At 40.1% G+C, this 13,214-nt stretch overlaps 1 protein-coding gene across 1 annotated transcript in view; it reads left to right on the plus strand.

Annotated features, from left to right (window-relative positions):
• Nucleotides 1-266: 266 nt before the first annotated feature.
• The window catches only part of LOC119719694 (helicase-like transcription factor), a gene marked incomplete at its 5' end in the record, with an annotated part of 43,164 nt that continues 30,216 nt past the window's right edge, over nt 267-13,214 (plus strand). The window contains 6 exons of the mRNA XM_038189190.1: nt 267-382; nt 1,880-2,114; nt 3,014-3,180; nt 5,644-5,878; nt 7,192-7,266; nt 12,487-12,765. Of these exons, the coding sequence (XP_038045118.1) occupies nt 267-382; nt 1,880-2,114; nt 3,014-3,180; nt 5,644-5,878; nt 7,192-7,266; nt 12,487-12,765 (1,107 nt within the window). The remainder of the gene's footprint in view (nt 383-1,879; nt 2,115-3,013; nt 3,181-5,643; nt 5,879-7,191; nt 7,267-12,486; nt 12,766-13,214) is intronic.

A 13,214-nucleotide genomic window follows, 5' to 3' on the forward strand; every position in this document is an offset into this window, starting at 1 on the left:
TGTGACGACTGATCATCAACGGTGATTTGAAGTCGGTCCGTGTTGTGTGAAAAAAGATACGAGCCGAGAAAGTTGGTTGCGCGAATATTGGGCAGCGCGAATTTGGGGCACCGGACGAATAAACCCCAGTGACATGCATGATTTACGCTGATGAGCGGTGTAGCCGGCACGGCTTTTTGGTCGGTCGGCATGCGCATGGTCAACGGTCAATCAATGTGGAAAGTCTGAACGTTTTTTTCCTTTATTTTTCAGATTAACGATTGTGAAGGAAGGATAAAGTAACTCCAGAATGCCCCGATACAGGAGATGGAACAATTCCTACAGCTACAATTACAAATGAAGTCAAAGTGGAGGACGTAGCTCATGGAAGGGCAAAAGTAAATGTAAGAATTTTTAAACTTTTAAAGTAAAAATGGTAAAGAAATTACGGACACAAAAAATCAGTGAGCGTCTGCTGAAACATGTAAAACACCGTGTATTTGTACTTCACTTGTAAATATCTGGCTAGTATGACATGCTTATAAATATATACATATTTATTTATTTTATTTATTTTTCTATATATATATAGAAAAAAATAAACCCGGTTCTCGTCTCTGCCCACTTCCTACCAGCCTTGCCAGCTGCATCTTTTTTTCTTACCTTGTCCTTTGCAATATATTTTGTCTTTTTTTATGTGTTTCCATTGAAATTGTAGTCCTATCTAATATCTAGTGTTATACCAATTTCAAAATCTTAGAAAATCCTCCCATTTCCAAAAAAAAAAGCCCTGACAAGAAAATGTGTGTTTTTTTAATTGGCCTAACTGCAGTTATTTTTTTTTCTGTGTAAGGCCAAGTAAAAAAACAAAACCAATGTTTAGCATCCTGCCTTTTTGAAAAAAAGGAAGCGGGAAGGCCCTTTTTTCCCCTCCAAAATGGCCGCCCCACCGGGCTTTTTGTCAAGATGGCCGCCAGGTTTTTTTTTTAAATGGCCGCCAATGGACTCAGGAAATGACATAGCAGCTTTATATGGGCTAGATGCAACAGACAAAGAGGCCAAAATGATGACACTCTTTCAAATTTATAATTTTTCGGTTAAAAAAACAAAACCAAAAAATTGAGGCATCCAAAAATGAAGCGGGCAGGGACGCTAAAGATGTTTTTTTTTTATTTGGCCTAAACACCATTTTTTTTGGGGCATGTTTTGTTTTGGTCATTGTGTTGGTTTCTTTTGCTTTGGTTTTTGAGCCATGTTGTTTTGTTATTGATTTTACATGTAGCTGTGAAGTTTGAACCATAAAACATTAAGGTTTATTTACACATTCAGGGTTCGTCCGTAATTTTTTTTTTCACTAGTCAGCTGCAGACTAGTGAACCAGACTCTTACCGTAACCTAGTCCAAAGGCATTTTCACTAAAGGCATTTTCCAAAGGCCTTTTCGTCTGCAATAGCATTTTAAAAGTTTTGCACCAGAATGTCATACACAACGGTGGTATTTACAATAATTTCGATTCGCCAGGCGGACTACAAAGGGAATGGTTTTGACTAGTCTGCTGCTGTTTTTAATCGCATTTGGCGAGCGAACTACCGCTAACCTTGACATTGCATTCTTTTTGGTCTTACAAAAAAATATGTAACAGGCTATAAATTGCGTGCTAATGCAAAGATTGATCCGCCTTATTCAAACTGAAAATTATATTTACTAGTGTGCCACACCGAAAAAGCAAAGACAAGACATTATAATCTTGATCTTGATTAGGAGATACTTAAACCATTGATGACAACTTGAAATTATGATTTAACCATACTAATTATTATTCATACTCACAGAATAAAACTTTGAAACAATCTTTCATTTTCAGTACCCAAGCATTTATTTGTAAAAATGTTGTGTTCTTCATATTAGGGAAAGGAAAGGCCTACTATCCAACCTTTGACCTTGAGTCACTGACCCGTAACACTTGGGCCACAGATGACTATGACGACAGTGATTTAGTGGATGTGTTGGACCGGACGATGGCTGCGTCAGGCCGTCTGAACACCAGCGGGGACGGCAGCGATGATCATGAGGATGGCATGCTGTTTGGAACAATACGTGGTGCCATCGTAGGCATTCAGTACTACAAAGGAGAGGTGTGGTATTATGCAAATATGCCCCAACTATAGCAGTGAACCAAACTACAGCTTGGGCAGTACCCACTATAGTTGAGGAAGTCCCAACTACAGTTAACCTATCGCTGTTATGTAGAATAGCCTCAATATTGTCCAATTACATGATATACAAATGGACGGGGAACGCGCAATATTTGAGACAAACAAAACTTGACGTACACAATTTCATAGTGTTGTCTAAGGGGCTTGGCTAACTCGCAAACAGCGACAGGTCAATTGGGGCAGTCCGAACTACTAATGGGGCAGTCTCAACTACAGTTGGGTCAGTCCCAACTTTGGGATGATCCCAACTACATGTGGGCTGATGCTATAGTTTGGGCATAGCAATATCATTACAGAGTCTGTGCAGGGACATTTTATGGCATATTATGGCTTAATACTCATAAGAACTGTGCATTGGTTTGGTGCATACATATTTTCATTTGAATGTTACACCAGCAACAGTTACTTGACTAATCAATGTTTACGTTAGTTACTTGGTTTCTCGGTTCAATTAATCAAAACTGATTTGTGTAAAAATGAAGGATTACTTTCAGATGGTGCTGGAGCAACTGCCCCTCAAAAAAATTCTCGAGCCAAAAACCTAAAAAATACCACTCACACAAGTCAGTTTTATGTTGGTTTTACAGCACGACCTACCATTTCTTTTCTTTTTTTAAATTGTGGGAGGAATTCTTGGAAGTTTTCTATGGGCTCGGTAATGCCATGCTTACATGTAGATATAATTGAGGACATGAGAAAATAGTAGGGAAAAGCAGGAATCTTTGTACTTTTCAAACATACACGTAGAGCTAGGGCCAAAGGAAAGTCATGAGAAGCCAAGTGGTAATTTCAGAATGCTAAAGTGTTTGTCTCCCTAGGTCAACAACAACGAGATGGTTGCCATGGTGAGAGAGCCTGAGAATAACTACGACCCAAACGCTATCAAGGTGGTCAATATTTGGGGTCAGCAAGTCGGCCACATCAAACGAGAAATGGCTTCAGCCTTGGCTCCAATTGTTGATGGCAAACTGGCTCGTATTGAAGGGTAAAGAATAATAGAGTGTATCCGTGAGCGAGTGAGGGCGCTATTATGACGCCATTTAAAGATACAAACAGATGTTAATCCAAGGTTATTGATAGTGGTGGGATTAAAATCAAAATTTTTAAAAATTTGGTTCGACTTCCACTATTCTGTTTGAATTTTGGAAACCGGATATCCGAATCCTTCCTTAACCCTTACTCGATCCCTAGGCAGTTTTGCTAGGATACAACCTCAATCCTGCAAAATCCTCCAACTGCCTCCATGTAAAATTGCATACAGCCTCATTCCTCCAGGATCATCCGTTGTTTCTTGATTTGGTCCTTGGAGGGGTGACCACTGCCTCAGTCCTACAAAATCCTCCAGCTATCACTGTCAATAATGTTGGGGCAGAGCCAGTGACATTCTGGAGCAGTGCGGAGGTTTATGCACGGCTGAGCATAAACAACATAGGGTCCAGCCTAAGACCTTGACACAGTGCATCCTAGAAAATCAGCCACACATTTTTTTGCCATATAGCCTCAATCCTGCTAAATCCTCCATTTTATGTTGGGGATTTTGGGGGATTTGAGAAGGTTAAGGTTAAAAAACATTAAGCCTTCCATTTTTTGTAACACAAGCTATTTAAAGCTATAGTCCATCATTTGTAATTAGTGCATTTTGTTCGTTTGAAGCAACAAAAGTGTTCAAAATCTAATGAAGGATACTGAGCAACTAACCTGATGAAGTTTCAGCTAAGCTTCAGCTGTACATTCCGAGAAAAGCAGCATTCTAAGATCTCAATTTCAAATCAAAAGTTACTGAATCATGTTTTGAATTGCAGCTATACGCGGCGTCGCGCACTGATCCGACGAATTATAACAACCGCGCGCGCGTGTGCGTCGTTCTAATACTTGTGCGCGCTGCGCTGAATAACAAAACGAACTACTAATTTAAATTTTCCTACGGTGCTTCTTAAGAATCACCGTTGGAAATGCCTTCTTTCGTTGATTACTTCAAAATGATAGCTTGCCAGAAAGAGTAATTTCACAGGGAGTTTAGTTCCTTTACTGTCTTTCAACCAAGTATGTTTTTCAACAATAATTACGCCAGTTACTTTTCGGATGGCTGCAAATGATGGACTATAGCTTTAAAGAAAACAACTGGAACATCTTCATGGTTGCTTGTTATTGTAACCCCTTTCACTCACCAGCGGTCTTCGTGGTTTCATGAATAACCTGCCCGTATTTGACTGATCAGAGAGTTCCCACCCATTTTTTCGACATGACAGCTCCGAGGTGTTTTTCGTAAAGACCCAGTGTTCATTGAATCCTACAAACTATACCCACTCATTGTGGATGGCATTGCATACGACACCCCCACGCATCACCTTTTTTTGGTAAAACCGGAAAACTGTTATTCTGTTTGAAAAATTAGAACAACCAGATTTTTTAATATCTGAGTTCTCACAGAACTAGTTATTGACTTATTTTTATTCGCAATGATTGATCAAAACGACTGGGTTTTTTTTTCAGTCTACAATTTTTAGATTGAAGAAAGGGTGCAAAATTGCTGTAATAAATGTGATATTTCTGATTTTGGTCAGGGGGAAATGGCATTGTTTCAGCGCCTCAGTTGCACAAAATATGGCCTACAGATTCATATATTTATAACTATTCATGTGACAGGCCAGTATTAATGTTAATGTGATTCACATGTTCAGTGGCACTTATTGGACTCAGTCCAACAGTTTGGTAGATGTGACAAAGTGGATAGGAACTCTGGGTTCTGTCAGTTGACTCCTTATGCATACTGAATGGTTACAGAACACAATGACTGGTGGACCTGTTTTGTTACAGTGTAATTGCTGTGACTCAAAACTTATTTTTCTCCTTTTGTTTTAATCACCTTTAATAGAAAAGAAATTAGTTCCTGGTGCTTGTGTCGCTAAAAAAACTCCAGCTTGTTTGCAGTCCTCAAAAGATGCATGGAATCTTCTGGCCTCACTAATAGTTTCAAGTCAGCACTTTCGGAAATTCTTCTACTAGATGCAGTATAAACAGGGTGGATAAAAATATGAAACTGAGATATTATTGCTAATTGGAACAGAAGTAGGGCACTTGTGAATCGAAGGACACCCTGATCATGTCCTTAAATTCACGGTTGACTGAGCGGTGACCAATTTTATGAAAGGGTCTATTTAGAGAATGGCGCCACTTGTCATGGTGAAATCTCTTTTTTCCCCACCTGCCTTGATTGGCAACCATAGCCTTTCACTCTGTGACAAATGACACCACAAACACCACAATTGAGCCCTAACAGAGGCTATCAACCCTAACAGAGGATATCTCCCTTTGATTTACATATGCCCTACTTCTGTTCCAATTAGCAATAATATGTTGGTTTCGTTTTTTTTTTAACCACCCTGTAATTTAATTTTCGAGTATGGAATTATTCAAATTGACTCGCCCTTGTTTTTTTCTTTGACAGTGTTGTGCCCTTTGGCAAGAACAACCAGTTCCGCATTCCTGTGGACATTTCAGTCTGGGGGCAAGGTGACAACAAACCCCGGGTTGTTGACATGTTGGAGTACCGGGGAGTGAGGTTTGATCCCCCACGCACTCGGTCAGAGCCGTGGAGAGGGGGCATGTCACAGTCCGGTCCCACTAAGGTCTACAAGCCAAGAGCCTCGGCTGCAGCCCCTATGGAGCTCACGAAGGCAGAGGTGGGGTGATTTTTTTCCCCTCAGTTTTTTGTTTTGTTTTTGCTGGTCCCACAGAGTTAAACCACAGAATTGATCTAGCTTGTCTGTGTATGTATTTTCCGTGTTCAAGAGTTCATTTTGTGATCGCACTACTCGTATTTGGAGTGATACAATGCAGCGTGTTTCCCAAAACTTTTGACCGTAAAAACGAGGTCTATCGGCCGCGGGCCACACATGCACAATGCATCACACACTTTGGAGTTTTGGCCAGCTTCCCGTCTTGACTAGTGTTGTGCATATGGTGCGAACGACCTGAATTTTATTATTTTTAAGAATTATCGAACGTAAGTATATTGGCAATAATTAAGGTAGGTTTTATTCACTTTTTGTGGCCATTTTATGTATAGCTTTCGTAGTGCAATGGAAATAGTCCAGGCTAAAACTTAGCATATAATTGAATACCCCATTCAATCTGCATAAAAAAAATTGGCCCCCCAAAAAATTAAAATTCCGACCGACCGACCCTATTTTTGAAAGGCATGTAATCGGAAGCAGAAGTTGTTTTTTTTTTCGGCCTAACTCACTGTCACTTGTGAGCTGGGCAGTGCTATCATATCAGATTGCAAAATCCAGCTCATATTCAAGACCAGATGCACGAAAAGACTTCTTGGAAATTTCCGTTAGTAGAAAAATGCCTTCTTTTATTGTTTTCTTCAAAATGACTGCATGCCAGAAAGAATAATTTCACAGGGAGTTTAGTACCATTACTATCTTTCAACCAAGCATGCTTTTCAACAATAATTTCGTCAGTTACTTTTTGGATAGCTGCAAATGATGTACATTACCTTTAAGGTCTCGGAATCTGCCATTATTTTTAATTTTGCCAGTTTTAAATTATTTTTTATTTATTTTTAATTTAATTTTTTTTCTTCTGTTTTCATGGTTATATATATTTGTTGTTGGGTCGTCTGTTTGCTTGTTTGTTTTTTAATCAGTAATGGTTAATTTTCCTGTTGATTATTAAGTGGGCCATGTATATTTGTTAAATTTTGATTGTAATTTTAAATAAATATATGTATATTTATATATCTTTGTGATGACTGTAAATGGCAGGTCTCCGCTGTTGGGTATCGAATAAATAAATAAATAAATAAATAAATGTAATTTAAAACATACAAGCAATATTTTCCATTGAAATCATGCCATATGTCAAATAATCAAATTCTCTTGTTTGGCAAAACAAAACCAAGTCTTTAAACTGGTTAGAATAGTAAGCAGACTATTGAAGCCTATCAGTTTAATTTGGAATTTCAATCTATGGTTTTGACTTCCAGATGCACAATGAACTGGACCAACTGTTTGATGACCTCAAACAAGTGGAAAAAACGGTCATGATGGAGCCAGCAGAGGTAAGCAAAGCTGCACCCACTGCAACCTCCCTAGGTTCTGCTTTCAATCTCAAGACGATATAGTAGACCCTGCGAGGGATCTCACAATACACGTAGTAAATTACAGATTTATATCTGTATTTCATGATTTTATTTGCAACGTGCATTTTGGACGTGTATTCCCTGTTTTCGTGTTCAGTATGATTTTTTTGCCCAATCCTTTTTCAATTCAATTCAAGGGTTTTATTATTGATTAGTCACAGCCCAAAGCCTGAATTGTGAATGATTTACAGTTAAGTACAAATATAACAAAACATTTGAATTACTTCATACAAAAAATGAATCGTCATCAATTATTAGCTATCAAATAGGAATAAATAAATATGATGTCAAATGGAATAGCAGTATAAGGACACACATAAAGAATGTGTATTTTATCTTCTAAGTAATAGTGAGGTACCTTAGTGAAAATATCGTGACACAGTGGACAAAAGCACCATTTTTTCACCAAAGCATCTCCATGGTATACCTTTTCGAAAAATAGACGGACGCAAACAATTGGATGATGGGAAGGGCATGTATGACGTCATTATGACGTCATCAGCTAATTATTACATGAAATATATATAAATTGATAATATCTTCTGAACTACAAACATCACAACAACAAAAGTCACATCAAATGAAAGGGAACAACAAGATCTTTCATTTAAGTGGTATGTCAGGGGCGTGGAATGTAGTAAAGGGTGTTTTTTGGGGGCCAAAAAGCACTTTTTTGGTCAAAAAACCTGATTTTTTGGCACCTTGTTTAACATGCAAACCGTATTTGTTATTGTTAGATTTTGTTTTTAAGTCAGAGAAAAAGGTTCAAATTCTATACCAAAAGAGTTTTTGCAATTGATTATTATTTTTTATAATTGATTATTAGTATCTTAAATGCTTACACTTGTTCCTTAGATAGGTGGAAAAACTGCAGTTACCGTAAGGAAAATTATCACCATTTTAGGGTATGGGCCAAAATGGGACTTAAGATGTCCTGTATAACCTTGATAAGGCCCAAAAAATAGTTCTGCCTCCCATTACATGGCATTTGAAAACAGGGTTGGAAGGTAAGGATTTTTTGTTTGTGTACAATCATATATGGAGGCGTCTGCGTGTAGTCAAGGGTGAAAGGGAGAAATTGATTGTTTGGGGTTCTTTTTTCTCATTTTTCCCATATAACAAATTAGGGTAGGGGCTGTCAGAATAGGGTAGGTAGGGAAACCGGAAGCAGAACAGTTTACTATCATTTTTTTGGGGGGGGGGCCTAATACATAGTTTAGTTACCAGCAAATAGATGGTGTGCATTACTTTTATCAATGCATGCCCAGTTTGAGGAGACTTTTGAATCAAGACCTCCAACAAATCATGCATAGGCCTACGTTCTTTTTATATATCGAGAGTAAAAAAGCTTAAACTGTTGTGCAACAGCCCACAAATAAAAGCTTACCACTTTGTATTCATTATGTTGAAATTGATTTTTGAAACCAATGCAATTAGTGGTGAGACTCCTTTTTGCGTCTCAAAGTGCCTGAAAATGTAAAGTTGTCGTGGAATGGCCCATAAACAATCAGAATATGTCAGGAGTAAGCCTAATCCATTTGGGGTCAAATCGGTTAGGATGTGCTGGGATGAAATGGAGAAATGAGCAGCCCTATCTCCACTGAAATATTCCATTACGGAGCACAGCGTCTAAACATTAGCCTCTTCCAATAAAATTCTAAGGACCAGTTCTACGAGGAACTCAACACCACCATCAGAGGTATCCCTGTCGTAGAACAACTGTACCTCCTTGGCGAATTCAACGCCCGAGTGGGATCTGACCACAACTCCTGGCCCAGCTGCATTGCTCACGTTGGCGTTGGCAAGCTAACTGAGAATGGGCAGAGGCTGCAGAAGCACCTCAGATCCCGTCACTTGCTTCAGCTTCATCTCATCATCACAGGAAGACCCTCACGAAACTGCGTTCTCATCACACGCAGCGCTGACTGTAATACAGACCACTCCCAAATAAACAGATCCACCGCTCAAGGCAAAAAAGACGCCCACATTTCAAACATCGCCAGGACGTCAATCCCAGATCTGTGCAACACGAGGAATCTCCCTCCTCGGTATCGTTAAGAAGGCCTTCGCCCTTGTAGTGCTGAACAGATCGCAGCTGCTAGCTGAGTGCATATACCCTGAGAGGCAGTGCGGTTTCAGAGCTGAAAGATTAAAGATCGACATTATCTTCTCCATTGTCTTCGACTTACGGCAGCTCCAGGAGAAGTGCCGAGAGTAGCGAAGACCGATGTACTGACCGCGGACCTAGCCAATGAAACCCTTTGACCTTCGTCAGTAGAAATTAAAGGCCTCTTCAGGCTACTGCAGAAGATTGGATGTCTCCAAGTCATCAAAACATTCAACTCCATTACCTTATCAGCATCGGACATATGATGTGCACAACAGCTGAGCACCGCCGAACACTGGATGTGATCTGTCCGGATCATCTCTAGCAACATGTCTGCAACGAGGTTAACACAAACTCGAGTGCAAATACCTTACCAGTTCGTTGATGCGTCAAAAATACGGAGACAATTGGAGAAACAACCCTCCCAATGAAGGCATATAATGTTTCCGGAATCATCTGCCATGGTTCGATACACCTTATGGGTATACCAGCAGAATGACTGGCAACGTGAGAAGTTCCAAGTAGTCAATGTGCCAGGACCAGATATCAATGGGCTCCCTACTATACGAGCCGCACGTACCCTACGAGCCGCACCCTACACTTGGTCAAAACCTACACTGGCACACTGCCCCAAAGCCTCAGGCCCCCACAGGAACCAAAGGGCTGACCACTTCCACTCCGGTGAGAGACATACAAGACCTGAAGGATCGGCTCCCAACGCAGTTTGATACTTTCGACGACTTAGATACGCGCTCTCCTACACCTCAAGCCAGATACTCAGTCCCACATAAATCCGCCACATAGGTGCAGCTTTCATGCCAAACCAAAACCGCAGGCCGAGCTGAAAAAGACTGAGACAGGCTGGGTCGTACGAAAAGTCTCCCATCACACGGACGGGTGCAGCTCTATCACAGCAACTGCCAAAAAGACGGCCCGTTCAGGATGTGTCCGGATCCCAAGCAGCTAAACACTTTATTTTGTTTTCTAAAGATCCCCACTCTTGAGGAGCTCAAGCCAGAATTTGCACTGGAAAGGTTCTCCTCCAAGCTAGACGTCAAAAACAGGGTATTGTCTGCTCATCTAGGGCAGTCTGAAAAACTGACAACATACAATTTGGTTGTTAACAGCTTTCGTCGCCCATTCATCTACTTATCAGTAAGCCAAGATAATGGTCCCAAAAATATTGATGGCAAAATACGCTAGATGCCTTGATGCGTTGGAACAATCACCGTGACGACATTGCAGTATTCGGTCTCCCTTGAAGAGCATGACGAGCGGCCGAATGTCTCATCGCCCTGATAGAAACTGCTGGTTCCTTAGCATAGTAAACAATGTCTCATTACACTGTACACCCCAAATTGCGCAGACAAAGTTGCTCCCTACAGCGATCTTCTTCGAAAAGAAGTACCATTTCTCTGGGAAGAGGACCATCAAGCTTGTTTTATAACCCTTAAACACTCCATCTGAACTCAGTCCTGGCTACGATTCTCCGACACACAGGTATAGAAACCATCCTCAAAGTAGATGCATCTGAAAGAGGATTGGGCAACACCCATGAAGTTAAACCCATCGCATTTTCCTCAAAGAGCCTATAGATCCTCTTCCCAGAGCATATTCTCGAATACCGAGAGGAAACCTGTGGCACTGCTGCAACTTCATTTGGCTCCAACTTCATTGTTGTCACTGACCATTAAAATCATTGGTTACGATCTGGCGCAAAATCCTAGCCAGTACACCACACCGCTTGCAGCGTCTTAAGCTACAAGGATACAACTTCGACGATGTCTACAAACATTGCCCAACCCCTCCAAGCTCGACAACGAGACATGTGATGAATCTGTAACTGAGATCCACTGGGATATGGGCACCCGACTGTAACTTATGTTACATTTTTTGTCCGCCTATTTTTGGAATAAGTTTAAACATTTAAGATACCAATAATCAATTACGAAAACTCTTTTGGCATAGTATTTGAACCATTCTCTCTGACTTAAGAACCAAAACTCACAATACCACTTACGGTTTGCATTTTAAAACAAGGTGCCAAAATGATTACCCCAAATCCATCCCACTGACATACCACTCAAATGAAAGATCTTGTTGTTCCCTTTAATTTGATACCACATTTGTTGTTGTGATGCTTGTCGTTCTGAAGATATTATCAATTTATATGTTTTTCAAGTGTAAGCATTTAAGATACTAATAATCAATAACAAAAAATAATAATCAATTGCAAAAACTCTTTTGGCATTGAATTTGAACCTTTTTCTCCGACTTAAAAACAAAATCTCACAATAACACATACGGTTTGCATGTTAAACAAGGTGCCAAACAAAACTACATGATTTTAGCCAAAAATCAGGTTTTTTGACCAAAAAAGTGCTTTTTGGCCCCCCAAAACCACCCTTTACTACATTCCACGCCCCTGACATACCACTTAAATGAAAGATCTTGTTGTTCCCTTTCATTTGATGCAACTTTTGTTGTTGTGATGTTTGTAGTTCAGAAGATATAATCAATTTATATATATTTCATGTAATAATTAGCTGATGACGTCATAATGACGTCATACATGCCCTTCCCATCATCCAATTTTTTGCGTCCGTCTTTTTTTCGAAAAGGTATACCATGGAGATACTTTGGTGAAAAAATGGTGCTTTTGTCCACCGTGTCACGATCCTTGGCATTTTTGTCACTAAGGTACCTCACTATAAACAAAAAAGTAACATTCATGTTGATGAAATTGAGGTTTTTAATTAAAGCTCAATTGAAAATAGAAATTTCGATTTCTATGTTATAACAAATTGTCATACCCACATTCACGTATTACCAATCCTAGCAGAAATTAATGTGGAGATTTGTATATTATCAAGATTGTCACTTTGTTCTTGTCACACAGTGTTGAGTATTGGTTTAACGTGATATTGCCACATATATTTAAGAAGGATCAACAGTTCAATTTCAAGGCCAAAAATTGACTTATGTATTAAAACTGTTAATGCATTTACTTTCAATCTCATTAACTACTATAGGCAATAGCCAGCACCCTATACCCACACCAGAAGCAAGCTCTGAATTGGATGTGTGCTCGTGAGAACTCAGACGACCTGCCTCCATTCTGGAAGAGCCAGGGTCGCAGCTTCCTCAACACGGTCACCAACTTCATCAACCCGACCAGACCACCCACGGTGCGGGGAGGGATCCTTGCTGACGAGATGGGACTCGGAAAGACTTTAGAGATGATCGCACTGATCCTGACCAACTTCCAAGGAGGCCAACCCCTGGCTGTGCCCAATCCAGAAAGTACCCAAGTAAGAATTCATTTTACAGTGGCTGGAGCCAAATTACTTGTTCGCCCTGATCCTGTTCGAGTCCTTTCCAGTGGCCTTCCCAACACTCTCTTTGTAAACTCTTTGCTGTGCCCAATCCAGAAAGCACCCAATTAGGAATGGTTCATGATGATTTTGCAGCGGTTGGAGACCACTGAAGTGAGATGAATCAATGAAGAACTCAGAGGAGATTATTCTCAGGTTCTGTGCCACTGCAGCTTTATTCATCAGACATAGTGTAAGAGAGAGCGCGGGCGAACTGTTCACCTAATGTGCTTGCGCGCATACAAAGTAGTGCTCATGAAGTATCACAACATCCCTCCCCTTTTGAAAGTACAATTTCAGGAATAATTATTGGTGTACACATAAAACTGGAATTTACTTAATTAGCAAGCATTTACATGAAATGTGTAGTGATGGCTTTTCAATTG

Source organism: Patiria miniata, unplaced genomic scaffold (genome assembly GCF_015706575.1).
Source record: "Patiria miniata isolate m_02_andy unplaced genomic scaffold, ASM1570657v1 HiC_scaffold_8, whole genome shotgun sequence".
Classification (NCBI taxonomy): Eukaryota; Metazoa; Echinodermata; class Asteroidea; order Valvatida; family Asterinidae; genus Patiria; species Patiria miniata.